At 33.5% G+C, this 20,821-nt stretch overlaps 1 protein-coding gene across 12 annotated transcripts in view; it reads left to right on the top strand.

Annotated features, from left to right (window-relative positions):
* Positions 1-4,298, top strand: part of LOC149566585 (uncharacterized) — a 44,365-nt gene extending 40,067 nt beyond the window's left edge. For 4 of the 12 annotated variants that reach the window (XR_016362235.1, XR_016362232.1, XR_016362237.1 and 1 more), the window contains 2 exons: positions 3,410-3,525; positions 3,661-4,090. Coding sequence is in view for 5 of the 12 variants with exons in the window: in XM_089819885.1 (XP_089676011.1) it covers positions 3,410-3,525; positions 3,661-3,707 (163 nt within the window). In the remaining 7 variants the exon portion in view is untranslated. Of the gene's footprint in view, positions 1-3,409; positions 3,526-3,660 lie in introns of all 12 variants that reach the window. The other 8 variants (XM_089819884.1, XM_089819882.1, XM_089819883.1 and 5 more) reach the window with 5 other exon arrangements.
* Positions 4,299-20,821: the final 16,523 nt, after the last annotated feature.

Below are 20,821 nucleotides of genomic sequence, written 5' to 3'. Positions count from 1 at the left end.
GTTATCCTGAATCAGGCCCCTAGTTGGATTGATTCAATGGTTTTGGAACAATGATTGAGGACAAACAGCAAGCATGCAATGGATGTAGGCTGCTGTCATGGTCTATTAATGCTCTATGATAAATATTCTTCAAATGCTCTCCAATGATTCCTGGTGCGTCCTAGCATGATTTAAATAAATGAATGCCTGTAAAGAAGACTCCAAGTTGGATTAATATGATGGCTTTGGAAAATGGATTGAGGACAGCAAAGAATAGGGCAATGGCTGAAGTTTAATTGAGGCTGATGTAATGATCTTATAATGCTTTATGACGAATATTCTTTAAATGGTCTTCAGTGATTTGTAGGCTAATCTAGCATCCTAGGATGAATTTTTAATGAAAAACTGTGAAACCGATCTTGATGTGTTGATTTGGATTTTGAACTGTAAGAGAGCTTGTTTAGAAGATTTCTTGAGATCCTCTAAGTCCAGTAACGAGAATTGGATTCAAGTCGCAAATCAGCCATGAATTGGAATTGAATCGGCCAGGAATTGGCAAATTAAAAAAACCCTTGAAATTTAGTGAGTAACTTATTTCATAAACCCTTTATCACTGATTCGATTCACTGATTCACAAAAAATTGTTTTGCTTGAATTGAATCGCGTGAATTGCCGTGAATCCTTTAACTATGCTTCAAACTGATTCAACTTTTCTCTGGTTCACCTACATGAGCTTAGAACTGATCTTCACAATTGTGAAACTGAATTTGAAGCATGGATATGAATTGTAAGTTATGAGAATGATTTGGCAGAATTGAGAAAATTGACCACTGGAAACTACTCACCTTGTTCTTTTTAAATTTGAGTTCTGTAAGGAACTTGAGTGTTTACAATCTGATGCAGGAGCATCCAGAGGTATAAGGGCAATCCTGTGTCACCCAAAAAAAATGTACTTAGACTTAGTTTCTGTTTCATGTCTTTACATTTTTGGATACCCATTTGGGTCAAATAAAGGTTCCAACTCTCACAGTTCAACTATCAGTGTGCTAGAAAATCCTGAAAAAATAGGAGCATGCAATTTGGCCATCATTTTGGTGACCTAGAAGGTGTGAATTGGCTAGATGAATGTAATTGTGATTTAGAGCATTCCAGAAAAAGAATCAGGTCAAAAGGCCCCACGGTTTGAAAGTTATTGCAGTTTTTCGGGTTTTGGAGACCCCCTAAGAATGCTTCAAAGTCAGGTTAGGGGCATTAAATGACCTCGAAAAGGGCCGAAAAATGGGGGACGAGCGAAGCTTGTCCATAGGGCTATAGAGCGCTTCGAGAGCTTTTCGGAAATGTAAACAGTTCGTCAATCGGAGCTACGGTTCAAAAGTTATGCCTCCCGGAAGTTCGGTTACCATTTTTGGATTCTTCTAGATTTGCACCGACTTCTAACGCAACTTCTGGAACCTTCTATTTGGTCGGTGGATGCCTACTAGCACTTTTTAGAATGTACTCCTAGTCCTTAACCCTCTGGGGTCTATTTAAGGAGATTTATGGCATTGTAAAAGGCAGTTCGGAGTGGAGTTTGAGAGGAGGTACTGTAAGGAGAAATTATCTCCAGATTTATGCTATTGTAAGCCCTTAGGGCATGTTTTGAAGTTTATTTTCTCTGTACTGTTGTACTAGCTTATTTTCTCAGTTAATATATTTTCCCCTTTTTCTGTTGTGTCCATTCTGTTCTTTTGTTGTGTCCCCATCACAATCACATTCGGAGCATCTAACAAATCATGGCCATGTTACCCTGAGTCAGCAGCCCCCTAGTTGGATTGATGCAGTGGCTTTGGAACAAGCATGCAATGGCTGTAGGTTGCTGTCATGGTCTATCAATGCTTTATGATAAATATTCTTTAAATGCTCTCCAATGATACATAGGTGAATCCTGTGTCCTAGCATGATTTAAATTCGCCTTTAAAGAAGGCTGCATGTTGGATTAATATGATGACTTAGGAAAATGGATTGAGGACAACAAGGAATAGTGCAATGGTTAAAATTTGATTGAGGCTGATGTAATGATCTTATAAAGCTTTATGACGAATATTTTTCAAATGGTCTTCAGTGACTTGTAGGTTAATCTAACATCCTAGGATGAATTTTTAATGAATGTCTTTAAATACAACATAACACACAAATCAAATCGGAATTGCAGTAGGTTGGCTTACAAATCTACAATGGCTAGTTAAAAGGTCAGTGAGATGTGTAATTGAACAGTCAATTGAAAACAAGTTTGTGAGAAGTTACTAAGTTTGATTCCTAGCATGCCTAAGACCATTTAGTCATTTCTTGGAGGAAAGGCCTACTCTTTGAATGGCAAAGATGCTTTGACCTAGGTGTAATGTTTAATTCCTAGCTGACCTGTTCCATGGAAAATTTGGGAGAAGATACCAAGTTCGATTCCTAGCATGCCTATAACCGTGTAGTCATTTCTTCGAGGAAAGGTGTACTCTTTGAATGGCAAGGTGCTTTGACCTAGGTGTTATGTTCAATTCCTAGCTGACCTGATCCATGGAAAATTTACAGAAGCATAATTCTATATCTTTCTGAACAGTTATGTAAAACAGTTACAAAGTAAATCTGAATTATCGTTCATTGTAAGTTTTATATATGAAGACAGGAATGCATGATGCAGAACCATTTTTGACTCTTTGTAATAAATTTACAGCTTCACAAATATACAGCTCAGTAAGTGGTGTAATTAACTGTTAGTATGGTATTGTTTCTACTGCTAAACAGAGTCATTTTCTCTATCCTGCTTTATTATCCTTCTGCATTGATTATGCATGAGAGGAAATGCTGCGTATTAGTAATTTTATTAAATTTATATTAGTATTTTCTATGTGACCTTCCCCTGCTGCTATACCTGAAAGTGCACAAAACAATAAGCTAAATAAGTCTACAATTGTGCATGCTATCTGCTCTTAAGGCTGTTGTAGCTTGAAGTAGGGAGAAGAAACTGAAAACCGGCAATTTCCATGCTATTATGTAGTTTAACAAAATTATCAAGCAGAAGAGCAGAGCATCACTGAGATAAGCAAAAAAATGGACAAAAATATCCCGAACTCTAGAGAACAAAAAGAAAAAGGTGGGAAGATGATGTTCCACGGGAAATATCATGTAGAATGCAGTGTTAACTCTTGCAGTTTAATGGCATGGCTCTGCTAACCTGTTGAGATCTCTTGAAATTGGTGTTCTTGGATCATTGTTAAATATTCTCAATTCTTTTTGAAGTCAATACAAAATTCCTTTTGTTTTATGTGCTTTTCTTGTGAAGAGTTAAAATCTCTGCAAGAAGTGACTGCGTCATTTGAATTCTGCATTGAATGTTGTTTAGGAAGTTCTTGTTTAAATACTGTCAAAGTGAGCCTAATACCTTTATCATATTTTGCAGGTTACTTTATCTCCTCATCCAGGAACTCAGTCTAGGTGATGTAATGAATTTTGCTCACATCCTGGGTAGAGTCTTATTCCATTGTATTGTACAAGTTCTGAATAAAAGTTTCCCAGGTGCCTTGTATCTCTGGAAGGAAATTGGTTGCATTGATTTGCTATCTTGGTTTTCTGTTACTTGAATTATTTGTACTAAGTATGTATACTCTGGACCGTTGGATTGAATGTGCGTGCTTTTGATGATTCTTGCAGCTGCATTCTCCATCTTATTTGAAGCATTGCTGGTACTAGAACTTTGATGTGCAACTGCAAGGTCTGATCTGTGCGTCATCTGAATTTTGGATTTATGGTCTCTATGACCAGTTTGGGTTATGTGTGAACTCTCTTTTGCCCCAAGCAGACGATTAGATGGATCGATATTTACCATCCAAGTTAACTGGTGGTGGTTGGTCGGTGGGGACGGGGGACGGAGGGTTATATGTTTTTAATAAAAACAAGTTTTGAGAAGCCTCGCAGATCCTTGAGTATCATGCGGCATGATTTTTCTTCTTTTTGCGATGGTTGCAAAATAACTCTTAATTTCTTTTTTTGTTGCAACCCGTTATAATAAATCTGCCAGTCAATTTTTTTCCGCTGTATTTTCTGAAGAAGTATAAAAATTGAGGTATATTTATATTTTCAATTCCTCGTCATCTTTTTAAATTTTTGTTTTCTGCCATCATCTGCCGGATTTAACAAGAGAAAGTCTGACAAGAATGATCTGATGCTATTACAAGAATGATCTGATGCTATTCTTTAGTCCTTATTACAAGGCTACAGACCGTAATTATTCAAACAAATTATCGTATTAAGGCTATGGTGTTTGTCATTAATAAAACAAATTCTTTATATTTGTCTCTTATTATTTATTTACGCCATGCAACTATAGAATTTCAAATTATTGAACTTACTATTTGAAGAAAAGCGAAGCCACGTGGAGATGGTGATACCACTGTAGGGTTTGTTCGAATTCTTCTGTCTGTATGCATAGTAAACTTATAATTCCATGACATGAGAATCGAATTCACATGTTTGAAGAAAAGCGAAGCCGCATGGAGATGGCGACATCACTGTAGGGTTTGTTTGAATTATTCTGTCCGTAATGCATGGTGTAAACTTAGAATTCCATGACATGAGAATCGAATTCACATGTTTTGTTAATGGTTATCATCTAGGCATTATGAGAACAAATTCTGTGAAATCCCTACAGTAAAGTTACTCAGTTTTTAGCCGATAGGCCGTTCAGACATTTCGTCAGATCTTTTCAGTTTGCACGTTCGGAATTCTAGTAACCGTGTCTCAAGCCAACGTGTGACGTATTTGAGGTTGCAACTAGTTTCAGTTTCCGTGTTTAGATTTCTAAAGTTGTTGAATGAGATCTATATGTTTCTGGTTTCTGAAATTTTCCATAGGTAGTTTGTTTCATGCGAGATACATTGAATAAGTTGAGATGTCGAACTCTTTAAAAACTTCTGCATTTTCTGGAATGTAAATCTTTTGATAAGTTCTTTGCAAGTCTTTCATATTTAATGAGCGCAATTGTCAGGTTTAGATGTAGGTCTTATGAATGTGTGCCTGCATGATTTGTCTTCAATGATTTTTTACTTCTATTGTAGATATCCAACTTTTGATGATATTCAACAAACTATGCATAACAGACATAAGCCAAAGTGGAAAAATTCCAGAAACTTCAGTGTCAATACACGGGGGATATTTTTCATTTTTAATGACACCACGTTTTTTTTTTTTGGCTGCCAAGGTAGAAAAGTGCGTACAATTTGGTCTGCTGATGTACGCTTTTGTTAGTCCGCTATAATTTAGTGGGCGGTTTTAAAGATGCCACCACTTGACAAGGAAAATTTTGCCCAAATGCTTCTGAGAAGTATCTCGTCTCTTCCCCCGTCTACTTGATTTTTTATTCAGATAACTTACTCTTATTGGTCACTGATATTTCAGCGTGTTCAAATCAAATACAAATTTGTAGACTAGTGGAAGTTTCTATTCATTTTCAATTTTATATATATATATATATATATATATATAACTATATATATAACTATATATAACTTTAGGCATAACAAATTAACTTGGCCAGGGTTTATATGTTTAATATTAATGTACACATATTACAATGAAGTTTACATGATTATATATTTTTTAAAGAGTATTTGCGAGCATGATAAATTTTTTTTTTTTTCTCTCTGAGTTTTGAATTAGATTGATTCATATTTATTGACTTTTTATATTTGTAACTCAATAAGATGTATCTAAGAAAAAGAATATGTATTTTCAATTTATTATTATTAAAATTAGTATAAAATTAATTGAGTAAATATATAAATATGCATTATCATATTAGTTGCATTTAATGATTACGTAACTATTAGTTAATTTAAATGTTAACTCACATTCAAATGTTAACTTACATGAATGTGAGTGGTTCATAGATTATGTGAGCGGTACATTGATGAGACTTAATTGTTATAATTTTCAAACTTCAAGTTTTACGATGTAGTTTGTGAATGTTAAATGATTCATATCTTAGATTATTCAAATGAAATAAATATACATAATCATAAATCGAGTTTGATTAGTAATCAATAATTATATATATCAAAATCATAAATATGAAAAATAAACGTAAAAGAGAGTAGATGCTCATCATAGTGATTGCATGACAACTTTCTTTTCATGCTATTTGTTTGATGTTGGAAAATGAGACCCTAGCCTAATGGAAATAAACTAAAATTTTAATTGTTTATCATAATCATTCAGAACATGAATAAGTTAAGCTATCATCTTAAAAGAAGACTTGAGGATTCGAGGTTAATTATCCTTTTGGAGATGTAATGTAATTGAAATTGATACATGTGCGATCTAGATTAATCATATCAAAATCAATAGAGTTTATTGCACCATCCTAAAAAGTTAGCACCCATAATTAGATATTCTATCAGGCCCAATTTTGGTGATTTCGAGATCTGATGATTGTTATGCTTATTCCTAGAAATTTGATTATTCTTTACCCACATCTTCCCCATCATCTTGAGACTTAGTTCAAAAAAAAATTATGATTATTTTACTTTAATCGAAATATGATCTTATTTAATTGCTTATAATTGTATTAGTTACAACATTATTGCTACATACTAACATATGAAAATACCATGTTTTTGGCAAAATTAATTGCTTATAATTGTATTTAGTAAAGTTCTATCTTTAGAGAATAAAACTATTGGTTGATTTTTAATTTGTATGATTGTATTTACTTCAATCCAAATATGATTTTTACCAACAACTTAACTATTTATGATATACTCTTTTTGAATGACATTGAATGCAATTAAATTGTTTACTTTTGCACTACAAATTAATATACTTCACCAAGTGGGTATATATTTGAGACTACTTTGTTTTTTGGTATGTTGATTATTTTGTTTTTGCCTTTGAGCATGTCGGATCTTGGGAAGAAACCATCAAGAGATCTATATAATCTATAAGTTTCAAATTGCTTTCTTTTAAAAGATTTTGTCAGTTCAATGAATAAATCGATTCTCGAATTTGCAGCTTCTATAATAAACTTGTTTATTGATGCTCTGAACTTGTGTAAGCACTCTTAATTATATGAAATATCTATAAGGAATTTGGAGGCTCTTGCATTGAAATGTTTTTCTTTTGAATTTATATTGTGCACTCAGTTTCTTTTTCAATTTGATAGCTTAAAGGAAAAACAAAGTTATATATCATAGACTTTGAGGTCTTTATAGTTGTATCAAAGCCTCAGTTCTGCTAGCTCTAGGATTGCTTCGAGTGACAGGAAACAACAGTACCATCCGAGAGAGAAAAAGAAGAGTTCCAACACATGGGCAACAATAATATAGAAGCAAAGGCCTTTGTTAAATGTTCTGAAGGCAACTCGATTCATTAGAGACATTACAGGAAGTTGTCCAATTGCTTAGATGGCTTAAGCTGAACTAGGATGGTGGAAAGTTTTCCAATGAGAGTGATGAAGTGTTGCTAATAGAGGAAACTCTAACAATTAGGGTGAAGCAAGCATTGTCAATGAAATAATAAGTCCATGGTGGTGAAAGGACCTCAGTTATAATGTTTAGGGCAATTTTTTATCAAACGAAGTGCTCAAAATTGAATAACTTGTTCAGACTGATCAAACAAATTGCCTTTTAGTGGAATACAATGTGTTGAATGAGGAAATTAAGAGTAACATGTCCTTACTTGAGTACTATGGACTGAAATCCAGAGGTAGATAGAGGAGGAAGGAGTACAAGGAAAGAAAAGAGACGTTCAATGTGGCTTAGGTAAAATTATTTAACCTAATTTTGATAAAACAAGTACCATCAATTATGGTTATATAAGTTGAATACTCATTAAACTAAACGAGGAAGATGGGGCCATCAAGTTTGCCACCTTACACTTGGAAGGAGTTAGTGCATGAGTGGTGGTACCATGGACTTGTAACTCAAGGACATGATTCAATCTCCACCATAGAAGATTTTAGTCAGAGACTTATTAAAGATCTAATAGGTACTACTTAGTACTATTTAAAGTAAGAAGGCAGAGTGCAAGATTATGTATCGGCATTTTATAAACTTGTTGTAATATGTGCTTGATATGCCAAATAGGAGGCTAATAGTATTCTTTGTAGAAGGATTCATTGACCCACTAACAAGGTTACGTAAAGCCTTAGACCTAACATTATGTTTAGATGGTATCAAAATAACTCTAGTTGTAGAGGATTTGGTGGTCAAGGACACTTTTAGTAGTAAGAAGATAGTGCTACACAGTCAAATCAAGCAAACTTTTCAAAAAAGTCCAGTACCTCCTAGGACGCCTCCAGTATGACATAATTGAGTGGAAGTCGGTAGTCATTTAACCCTTCTTTAAGCAATCCAATAAAGGTAGTTATTGAAGATGCTATATCAAGGTTGTTTCTTGCCTAATTTGTTATTCATTGCCTTTATGAGTGAGATATCAAATCAGAGCCAACATGTGTTACATAATGTTGAATATCATGTATGCAAATTAAAGAAGGTTTTTTATGGACTGAAATAGGCCCCTAGAGCTTGGTATGAGAGGATTGGCTACTATCTTGTGGGACTAGGGTTTTCCAAGAATGATGAAGATCCAAACCTCTACTTTAAGGTAATTAATGGTTAACACAAGACCATGGTATGTGTTATGTAGTGAATATTCTAAGCCATTTTTTGTGTGAACCAAAGGAGATATATCTTATTGCAACCTCTATAAGAGCAAGAGATGCAATATGGCTCCGTAAATTGCTTGTGGGATTATTTGGTGAGCCCCTTAATCTTATTTTTCTCCAATATAATAATCAAAGTTGTAGCAAGCTTTAGTGAATCCAGTTTTGAGAATTTAAGATTGTAATAATCAAAGTTGTATCAAGCTTTTAATGCATCCAATTTTTAGAATTTAAGTAGTTCATTTTGATATAGTATTTAGTTTTACTAGCTATGTTATTTTAAGAATTATAATTCCTAGATTTATGTCTTGATTTTGATTTGAAATCATTTTAAAGTTGAGAAAAATCTATAGCTGTCTAGTACAAAAGTTATTATAAGATAATTAATTAATTAGTTAAAATTATATTAGAATGGTTAAGATTGTTATTATTTGAATTGTAAACCTACGTAGTATGATACTTCGACAATAGATATAGATCATATACGGTCTATTCAATCGTAAATAATGATCTACTTATCAAATAATCAAATGCATTCTCTTGTTTAAAAGGAGTTCATTTCCAATAAGATATGGAGCTTCAATGTATATTGTATGCTACTCTAATCTATTTTCTTACAATTTTCAACACAACAAGAATTATAGTACAATTAGTAGCCACCTAAAAAAGACATAGTTAAAATAGTGGCTAATCAAATTTTATCTCTTAGTTGAATTAATAATAGTTAATTATACTATTCAAATTAGTTTACATTACATAATTATATATTTCCACATTACTCAATGGTTTCTTTAACATTTAATCAAGATTGGTTTAAATTACTTTTCAATTTATATATCTTATATACAATTATATATTATGCAAAAATAATACATAAGTACTATTTGATTATTCAATAACAATGATGGCTATAACTAAGATTATGGTTATTACTTTTAAGTACGAAAATGTCAAAATTATTTCTACAATTAGAAATTAGAAAATATAGTTTTAGTACTACTTAATGCTACATTCACGCATAAGAAATTAGAAAATACAATTTTAATACTACTTAATGCTACATTGATATTTTAAAATATGAATGTTTCAAACATAAAAAAATAGTTTTTTCTAATTAAATATACAAACATAAATGGTTATGCTTTAACTAATTATATTTTGGAAGCAAAAACTTAAATATTAGGAACATCATAAAATAGAAAAACTCAATCATTGTTAGAAACATTTTAAGAAATTAAAAAATATAGTTTTAATACTACTTAATGCTACATTGATATTTTAAAATATTTTAACTAATTATATTTTGAAAACAAAAACTTAAATATTAGAAACATCATAAAATAGAAAAACTCAATCATTGTTAGAAACATTTTAAAATCTTACAATTTACCAATTACTATATTTACTTGGACAACCATCTTTTATAGATTTCCACCTTTTGTCACTATCGGTGGACCGCTTGCTCCTTTGGGTACAAGTGCTAGTATAGTTTTATGCACATGACTTGCTCAAAAATATAAGTATTGCTATATGTACATATGTTGCTGCTTTATGGTTTTATGAAGTATTAGATATCTAATGCTTTCATTGTTAATAGGCCAACAATAATGAGGCCTTGGCAGCACATTTTATAAATAGACACTATATGTACATATATTGCTACTTTATGGTTCTATGAACTATTAGATATCTAATGTTTTCATTGTTGTTTACAGGCAAGCAATAATGAGGCCTTGGAAGTACATTTTATAAATAGGCACAATTTTAGAGTCCATGAAGATATCCAAGAGCACTCTTACATATAACTAATTCCAAAAGCACCCTCTTAAACAACTCCATTTTATTGCTCGAAAATCTAAGTAGTGCTATAATATACATATATTGCTGCTATATGGTTCTTTGAACTATTAGATATCTAATGCTTTCATCATTTATAGGCCCTACCTTTGGCAAATACTTGGTGTTTATTTTAAGACAGTTTCTTTTTCATATTTGATATTTGATGTTTAGATTGAGTAGTAGTTTCTTTTCAGGTTTGATAACTGATGTTTAGATTAAGTAGGAGGAACGCGATCAATGACAATCATGCTAAAGACAATTAGGAATTAGAGTGGTGTATCATTGAAGAAGGATCATACATTGATGGTTGAATTGGCAAGCATGTAATACAATATACAATTATTTTTGGTAGTCTTCCTAATATTGTGTGTTGTATATATATTTGCAAAGATCTCAATATATTTATATAGATGAGGAGTCACATGACCCTACGTGGCTTTAATCACAACAAATAGGGCTTTAATCACAACAAATGCACCAATCTTAATAAAATAGTAAATGTCTTTAGGAGAAGGTGCAAGGCAAATTCTCCTCCTTTTTAAGAATCACAACTATTTTATTAAGATTGGTGCATTTGTTGTGATTAAAGCCATGTAGGGTCATGTGACTCCTCTTCTATATAAATATATTGAAATATTTGCAAATATATAAACAACACACAATATTAGGAAGACTACCAAAAATAATTGTATACTATATTACATGCTTGCCAATTCAACCATCAATGTATGGTCCTTCTTCAATGATACACCACTCTAATTCCTAATTGTCTTTAACATGATTGCCATTGATCACATTCCTCCTGCTTAATCTAAACATCACTTATCAAACCTGAAAAGAAACTACTACTTAATCTAAACATCAAATATCAAATATGAAAAAGAAACTGTCTTAAAATAAACACCAAGTATTTGCCAAAGATAGGGCCTATAAATGATGAAAGCATTAGATATCTAATAGTTCAAAGAACCATATAGCAGCAATATATGTATATTATAGCACTACTTAGATTTTCAAGCAATAAAATGGAGTTGTTTAAGAGGGTGCTTTTGGAATTAGTTATATTTAAGAGTGCTCTTGGATATCTTCATGGACTCTAAAATCATGTCTATTTATAAAATGTGCTGCCAAGGCCTCATTATTGCTTGCCTATAAACAACAATGAAAACATTAGATATCTAATAGTTCATAGAACCATAAAGCAACAATATATGTACATATAGCGTCTATTTATAAAATGTGCTGCCAAGGCCTCATTGTTGCTGGCCTATTAACAATGAAAGCATTGAATATCTAATAGTTCATATAACCATAAAGAAGCAATATATGTACATATAGCACTACTTATATTTTCGAGCAAGTCATGTGCATAAAACTATACTAGTACTTGTACCCAAAGGACCAAGGGGTCCGCCGATAGTGACAAAAGGTGAAAATCTATAAAAGATGGTTTTCCAAGTAAATATAGTAATTGGTAAATTGTAAGATTTTAAAATGTTTCTAACAATGATTGAGTTTTTCTATTTTATGATGCTTCTAATAATTAAGTTTTTGTTTCCAAAATATAATTAGTTAAAGCATAATCATGAATGTTTGTATATTTAATTAGAAAAAAACTATTTTTTATGTTTGAAACATTCATATTTTGAAATATCAATGTAGCATTAAGTAGTATTAAAGCTATATTTTCTAATTTCTTAAAATGTTTCTAACAATGATTGAGTTTTTCTATTTTATAACGTTTCTAATATTTAAGTTTTTGTTTCCAAAATATAATTAGTTAAAGCATAATCATGAATGTTTGTATATTTAATTAGAAAATACTATTTTTTATGTTTGAAACATTCATATTTTAAAATATCAATGTAGCATTAAGTAGTATTAAAACTATATTTTCTAATTTCTTAAAATGTTCCTAACAATGATTGAGTTTTTCTATTTTATGATGTTTCTAATATTTAACTTTTTGTTTCCAAAATATAATTAGTTAAAGCATAATCATGAATGTTTGTATATTTAATTAGAAAAAACTATTTTTTATGTTTGAAACATTCATATTTTAAAATATCGATATAGCATTAAGTAGTATTAAAACTATATTTTCTAATTTCTTATGCAACACTACTTAGTTATATTATTAGGGGACACTATTTAGTTATATTATTAGGGGATTCATTTTGACAAAATTTTATTGGATATATTGTGCAAGGAAATTTTAAAAGCATTATTGATTGAAGTCTCAAGCTACTTACTTTGAATGAGTAGACTTGATATAGTAGAAAACTTAAGTTTGGTCACTTGTTAATGTAATACAAGGTAGGTGTACCTCCAATGGTGATGACCAATCCGCCAACAATAACAACATAACAAAAGTATAGCAAGATGCAATTGAAAATCCCACTTTATTAACAATAGATCTTTGTCTATACAATTGAATACTATTTGAGTACACAACTTGCATGCAAAATGATATGTTGGGTTGTATGACCACCTTGGTTACGACCAATGCATTCTAGATTACAAATCAAAACTTGTTAGTCTTGAGTTCTACCTCCTTGATCTTTAAGTACCAAGATATTGGCTTCTAAGACGTAAGGACATTATATATATATAGCCACAACCAGGACACACATGTTGGCTTTGAGTTCACAATCTCTAGTGATAGGAAACACATTCACAATCTCCAATGATAAGAAACACGTTATATGATAAATGAGTGAATTAATCAACAACCAATTATATAATATATGATTAAACATTATGTGACCTCAAGTACAGGTCCACATGTTAACCATCTTTATCCATGAGTGTGTATGCCAACTCTTAAATGTAGAACCTTGTTGAATTAAATACCAGACATTGTACGAAGAATAACATCTTGTAACATTAAATTATGCGCACTTAAGCTAATTATCCACGATAGGTCCACAATATGAAGCCAAGCTTGTGAAATTTGGAAAGGACAAATAAGTGTTCGTTGGAACAAATTGTAAGACAAATATCTGTAAATAAATAACAAGCAAATATCCCTTTGGGAATGCAAGATTGCCAATAGCCTAAGGATGCTCTTGCATCAACACCAAAGGTGAAAAAAAAATGTTCCATAAGGATTTATGAACATCTGAGAGAATTTAGAACATAAATCGCATTCTTAATCCACAAATCATCTTCATCAATCAACATCAAAGTCTATCTGAACTTACTATTGCAACCAATTGTGCCATTATTTATCTCAAATATACTATTGCTGCTGCAACTTCAAGGATCAAATGAATCATACCAATAGCACATTTTCCTTTGATTAGAAGATTTCTTTACTTTATCTTTGTTCTTGATAACAAGATCATATAACTTCTAATCAGACTATCCTTCATCAGTTCTAACCTTAACCATAGGTTTTGCTATCCTCAAACTTAGTCTTGAAAACACTCAAGTTCTTTGCTTTGGCATCTTCCTCATCCTTCAAAGGAATCAAAACAAATTTCTTACCATCCTTCTCAAATGTCACAATATTACAATTATGTACAGCTCCTTTTTCAAATTGCCAAGGTTTTTTGACAAAAGCATGACAAGCACTCATGTCTACTACATCATGTAATATTTCATCCTTAAAAGTTCCAGTACTGAAATTATCCAAGAGCATTTTTTTCTAAGACGCAAGGACATTACATATATAGTCACCAGGACACACAAGTATACTTTGACTTCACAATCTCTAATAATAGGAAACATGTTATACAATATATGTCTGACTCTCAATTAATTAATTGACCAAATGCATAATATATGATAAAACTTATTGCAGCCTCAAGTATAGGTCCACAAGTTAACCAACTAGATCTAAGAATGCGTAAGCTAACTCTTAAATATAGAATCTCACTGAATTAAATATCAAGCATCATATGAAGAACAACATAGGAAATCAATATCTGAGATTAAGCATAACTCTTGCCAATTGGTACATTAAATTAAGTGCACTTAGGAGAATGATCCATGATAGGTTCATAGGCACACTACCTTTTTTTATACATTCACCAAAAAGAAAAATGTGCCCACATCATTAAGGCACTAAACATCCATCCCATTAGGACAATTGAGATCAACACCAATTAGTGCTATAAAAAGTCATGGTTAGTTACGAATGAAACCAAGCACACCACATTGTGTTCTATCGATCACAGTGAACAAAAAAAGTAATGGATACTTCACCCACTTCCCAATCATGTGTAAGGTGAGTATTGGAACTATTGTAAGGTCACCATTGAAGCTATTGAGTTGGCATGACACATGAAGCAAGTGATTGAAGATTAGTGAAGTATATTTGCAAACACATTCCATGTATTCCCCCTGTTTGAAATTCCTTTATATTGTTTATGTGCATATGTAAATTATTTTCATCTTATGTATGTGCCTAGAATTGTGTATTGTTTGTGTTTGCAATTGTCGCTCTTTGTTCTTTATGTCTTGTATTATGTTATATAAATTGTGTTTTGAGAGACATTGTCAATTTGGTTTTGTCTTAATTTATGTTATTTATATGGGGGTTTGACTTACGCAATCATTGGTGTCTTAATTTACTTTGGCATCTCTTTGTTTGAGTGTTCTAATGGTTGTACTATGCTTGCATGCTTTAAGTGATTTTGTTAATGAGGTTTAAAATGATTCTATTAATGGGGTTTAAATTATTTTTGTAATCATAAACTTTGTAACATAATATGGTTGTCCCAAGTAATATTTGAATACTTACATTTATATGATCACAAAGTGCATGCATAGGTTGCACTGAACAAGTTTGGAGGCTTGTCTTCAAGTATGGAAGAACTTTCAAAGGTTGGGCTTCAAAAGGTAAAACCTAAATGTTTTTATAGAGATTTGGATAACATCTAAATGTTAGTCCTCAAAATGTAAAGCCTATATTTTTTACATAGCTCTTCATTTATATAATCATGAAGTGCATGTATAGGTTGCAATCAACAAGTACTAAACAAGTTTGGAGGTTTGTCTTCAAGAATGGAATAACTTCCAAAGGTAAAACCTAAATGTTTTTGCATAGCCATGGAGAACTTCTAAAGGTTAGTTCTCAAAAGGTAAAACCTATTTTTTTCACATAGCTCTTTATTTGGTAGGTTATGGAGGAAATCCTCACGACCCTACCAAAGCTCAATTTGAGGTGATCTGAGGGGAGAATAATCCCTTAGGGCATGGGTAAGGACTTGTAAATTATATATTCCATTTTAATGCTAGGTTGGGGAATCAAACTTGACATTGGTAGGGAGCAAATCCATTGACCAACCCAACTTACCCACCCATCAGAAGCTTTTGCGTAGCTCTTCTTATGAAAAATAATGATTCTAGAAATTTTCAACAAATACATTTTAAACAATTTGAAAACTAATTTAATCCATTTTCTCATATAGTTTACAAAGCTTTTCATCTCAAAAAATAATGGTTCAAGGATTTTTTGTTTAAATGAATTAACATATTTCTTTGACAATGGATAATATATTTCCTATCAAGTAATTTATTTATTATATTTATGAAAATATTTATATTTATCATCCTAGTTAAAGAAGTGATCAAATAAGACCTTTGTTGTATATTTGACATTATCAAGATTTACAATAAGATAACCCTTTGTCATAGGGAACATATGAATCATACTTGATAAGGTTGATTCCCACTTTTGTGAAATCCACTTGTGCAACTGCGTAAGGCTTGGTTAGGAGCCCCTAAATCAACAAATAACTTTGTGAATGGTAAAAACATTGATGTTGTGGACAACGACCATGTCAAACTCTAAAGAAATATTAAATACAATATATTTGCAAAGAGAGAAAGGGTCGTTGTGTTGTACTCTAGTAGATTTGGACGTGTTGTCACAACAAAATATGAGGGAACCATATCAATAACTTCCCTTGCAGGAGAATGCACCATAATGACACCCTGTTGGATACCAAAGCTTATAAAGAGGGTCAACATACCCCCTAACACAAGCACTTGATGGTAATCCAAATAGTTCCATTACCACACATTAGATGAGGGGTAGTAGCTTGCAACACACAACCTGATGAAGTTGCGACAATCATATATGAGACACATTAGAGAAAGGAGGAAACACATCACAAGTCTCCCCAACACAAGTGTGAACCACACTAGCACAAACACAAATGGGAACATTGACGAGAATAACCTTAGGAGTAGTAGTGACCATAGGGAATCCGGTATGTAACACAACAAGAGTGTGAGAGGCGACAACACTCCTATCGTAAGTTGTCACACCAAGACTAGAAGACTCTGGGATTGCATAATCCTTAGCTAAAGCCACAGAAAGGGAGGTGAGAGTTGTCATGCGAGAAGATTTACATTATAAAAAAAGTATACTCATCCAATTGTTAATATTTATTGGTGTTCATATATTCATAGCAATATTTAGCATCATCTGTAAGGAAGAGATCATCAATCTATGCCTATTCATGTTGTCATCATTTAAAGGCAACATAAAAATCAAGAGAAACCACAGTCTTCTCTAAGTAGGTTCGATCATAACTTATCACATAAATTTTACCATACAAAATAAGGAGTCAATTATTTTAGCATTCTAGGAGTTTACTTTCCACTTCTAAGATAAGACACATTAGAAATAAATTGTTAGGAAAAATATTATTAGAAATAAACTGTTAGTTGTTTATCCTAGGGGGTTATCAAGCATGAGTAAATGAAACTCTTCTCCAAAATAAGATACAATTCAAAATTCATATTTTTCATCTATTGAATTGATAACAATATAAAATATGACTCTAGTAAAGGTGTGGAAAACTAGGTTTTCTCCAACCTGGAAATACTCTCTATGATCGCAACAATGCCCGTGATTGCTTTGCCTGCAACTGGGCCTGCACTTGCTCCTTTGTCCTCGTGAAAATTTGTATTCGGGCCTAACTTTACCTCTATCTAGGTCTTGGTGTAGGCCTCTTCCAAGGGTGTAGTTGTGGCTAGGCATGCCTTGCCACTTGCTCAAAAATCTGTCTTGTGCGACGTTGCCCTAGTTGGGTCTTAGTCCTCTCCTGCCCATGGTGCTGGTTCAGGAGGCCTCTCTTCTTTTCTTGTTGGGATGGCTACCGCTTCGCCTCATGTTGCTAGTAGATCTACCATTTCTTATGTAGATGTTGCTTCTTATGAGGCCAATATTAGTGGTTTGAATGGGCATTCGAAAATTTGTAATTATGGAGGTCAAACTGTGCGTGATGTGCCAGTGGTTGCAAGTAACTCGAGGATTGTTTTAGAGGCTAAAATTGTTGATGAGATATCCACTTATGTGGATGATTTCTCCTCCACTACTGGTATCTTTTGTTTTAAGGGTTTCTAGCCCTCTCTATCGGACCTGCACGCTTGGATTCGCCGTGTTTGGGAGCCCTTCATTTTGGGAACAACTTTGATATACCCTATGACAAGGGGTTTTTTCATTATCAAATTTGATTCTATTGAAGATAGAAATATCATCCTGTGCCGTAGTTTCTCTTGGGGGGGAGAAGTTTCCCTTGATGGCTAAACCCTGGTATATGGATTTTGACTTGTCGATGAAATCCTTCAACAAGATCCCTTTGTGGGTTAGGCTGCCGAATTTCCCCCTTCACCTAGAGGTGGTGGGGGATGCCCTCAAAGATTTCTTGCTAGTTGATATTGCATCTTCCAATGTGTTTCGGATAATTTATGCTCACATCTTGGTTGAGATCGACATCTGCAAGGGACTCCCTGAAAAGATTAAGTTGGCCTCTTTGATTGGGTCTTGAATCCAGCTAGTTGATTATGAGGGTATCCCCTTCCATTGCAAGAAATGCCACAAGATTGACCACCTTGTTGCAGTTTTCTCCTCTGAAAAATCTAGATCGAAGAAGCCTCCTTCTTGGTGGAAGGGGGTTTCATATGAGCACTACACGATTCAGAATGCCCCCTCTACTGGGGATGTTGGCTCTTCTCAGGACACTTTGGTGGTGGACTCGACTGCTGTCTCTAATGGTATGACTACTTCCCCTCTGATGGTGACCTCCTTTGCTCTCCCTCTTTCAAATTCTATCTCTGGTGATCCGACAATTGCCCCTCTTGGGGCTCCATCTTCGAATGTGGCTGCCCCATCTCAGTATGTTGCTATCCCCTCTTCTGCCAAGGTACACTCCTTGGTTTTGGGGGCTGGTTGTGATGCTGATGACTTTGCATGGCATAAGGCTACTAGTTTGGTGGACGATGGATGGATCAAAGTAAAAGGTGAAAAGGTCAATCCCTCCACTCATTTTGATATGGCATTACGATCTCATAAGACGAAACCAAAAGGGAAAGTTTGAGGTTGTGACTGCCTCGTTTCTGGTTCTCCTGGCACTTTTGGCCTATTGTTATTTGTAGTCAAACATGGTAAGTGGCTTATTGTTTTATCCTCCTTTTTACCATGGGGTTTCAGGTGCCCGTTAAAAACTTGTTTGTGAGGTCAGCTGATTTCTGCGTGGCCACTCTGGTCACAACGTCTTGGTTGTTGACCTGTTTCACCTTTGGACTATTGTTTTGTTTGGTTTGGGCTTCATTGAAAATTTTATGATATGTAAAGGGTTTTAGGAACCCGTCAAAACCTGTTTTTAAAAATAATATAAAATATGAGATTGAATTTTTTCAAAATGTACTCTTTAATGTTGTGTTCTCTCTAACAACCACTAAGACATGGTCAACAATGGAGGCTCCACCAATGTAGATTTTTTGGAGGACTTGTTTAGTTTGCAACAAGATGCTTCGATAATGATTGCTTCTATTTATGGCCTTTTCTTAAATGTCCTACCTTCAATTGCTTTGGGTCTTCTAATGGGAGTGTTGGGTGTCACTCCATCTTTGGGTGATTTAGGGGTGATGAATGTTACTTTGCATTAGTGGTGAAAGGGTTTATGCTAGTGTGGTGTTCACTAGGCATTATTTTTAGAGACTTGGTTATGAACATGCTAAAATGGTGAATGAGCAAGTTCACCCAAAGCCTCCCTTTTGGTGTTTTTGGACAAAACCTTTTTCATGTAGCCAAATTGGTTGTTTTTGTTGTTCCCTCAAAGGAGAAATATTGATTGCTTGTGCTACGACATTCCATGTGGTGGAGTGTGGGTGGACGAGGTGGATATGTAGATTTCTACCAAGGATGTAGCCAAATTGGTTGTTGTTGTTTTTGTTGTTCCCTCAAAGGAAAAATATTGACTACTTGTGCTACGACATTCCATGTGGTGGTGTGTGGGTGGATGTGGTGGATAATGTAGATTTCTACCAAGGTTGTGGGTTATTTTGTAGATTTGTTAGTTTTTGGCATTTTCTTCCGAATCTTTATTGTTGGATTACAAATTCTTATTGATTCTTAGTCTCTAGAAGCATTGAGAAAAATGGGACTTTTTTGCTATATTCTCCTCCTTTGAAGAGAAATATTGGTGTTGAGCAAGGTGTGAGATTTAAGGGCTCATTCTATCTTAGTTGAAATTTGGAAAATCTACTTTAGTCCTCTTACTGAACTACTTAGTGTATGTTAGTTGTTGGTTCATCTCCCCAATCTCCCCCCACTTCACTTCTAGGAGAACTTATTTTTTAGGCCATTGGAAATTCTTGGTTGTTTCTGTTAGGAACCTGTGTGTTCCTTCTGTTTATTTTGTTAGAGTAGTGTTGTTGGACGCATATGCTTTGTAAGTCGTCCCGTGAGTATATTTTATTATCCCACATGCATAGGTAGTATTACTTTTCTAGATCGTACTCAGTATATAAGAATAGGTTGAGGCCCTTGATGGGCACGAACGAATTTATTGTATTGAGCTTGCTCAAAGGAGGTTACCCCCTCGAAGTGGCCTGCGATCAGTAGATTCATTCTGAGTTCTGCTATCACTTTGTATTCTGTTATTTCGAGCATTCTCACGATACTGCTATAAGGAGGTTCATCACATCTGGTATCAGAGCACTCTCTTGGGCTCGCTGGGTGGAAATTACATCAAATTTTTTTTCTGTCGTGGCCTTCAGGTTCCTCTCACTTCTAATATCTCTTGTTATTGCAATAACTCTTTTCAGTTGTTCTGTCTGTGAGTGAATTTTTCTAAGTCGACTGTTCAAAAAAAAAAAAAAAGAGTAAAATTTTTTCTTTTTTTAGTCGTAGCTTCCTTGTTTGCTTTCTGTTTCTGCTCATACTTCCGCAGAACGTCTGCAATATCATTTCGCATACTTCCTTCCTTGGCGACCCAACCCCAAATTTTACATATCAAAGCCCTAAATCCCTCATTTATCTAATTTTAGGGTTTGCCCTATCTTTTTCACCTCTCA

Source organism: Cupressus sempervirens, chromosome 3 (genome assembly GCF_028749045.1).
Source record: "Cupressus sempervirens isolate cs-2001-9-10 chromosome 3, ASM2874904v1, whole genome shotgun sequence".
Lineage (NCBI taxonomy): Eukaryota > Viridiplantae > Streptophyta > Pinopsida > Cupressales > Cupressaceae > Cupressus > Cupressus sempervirens.
This window is presented reverse-complemented; position numbering and strand designations above follow the sequence as displayed.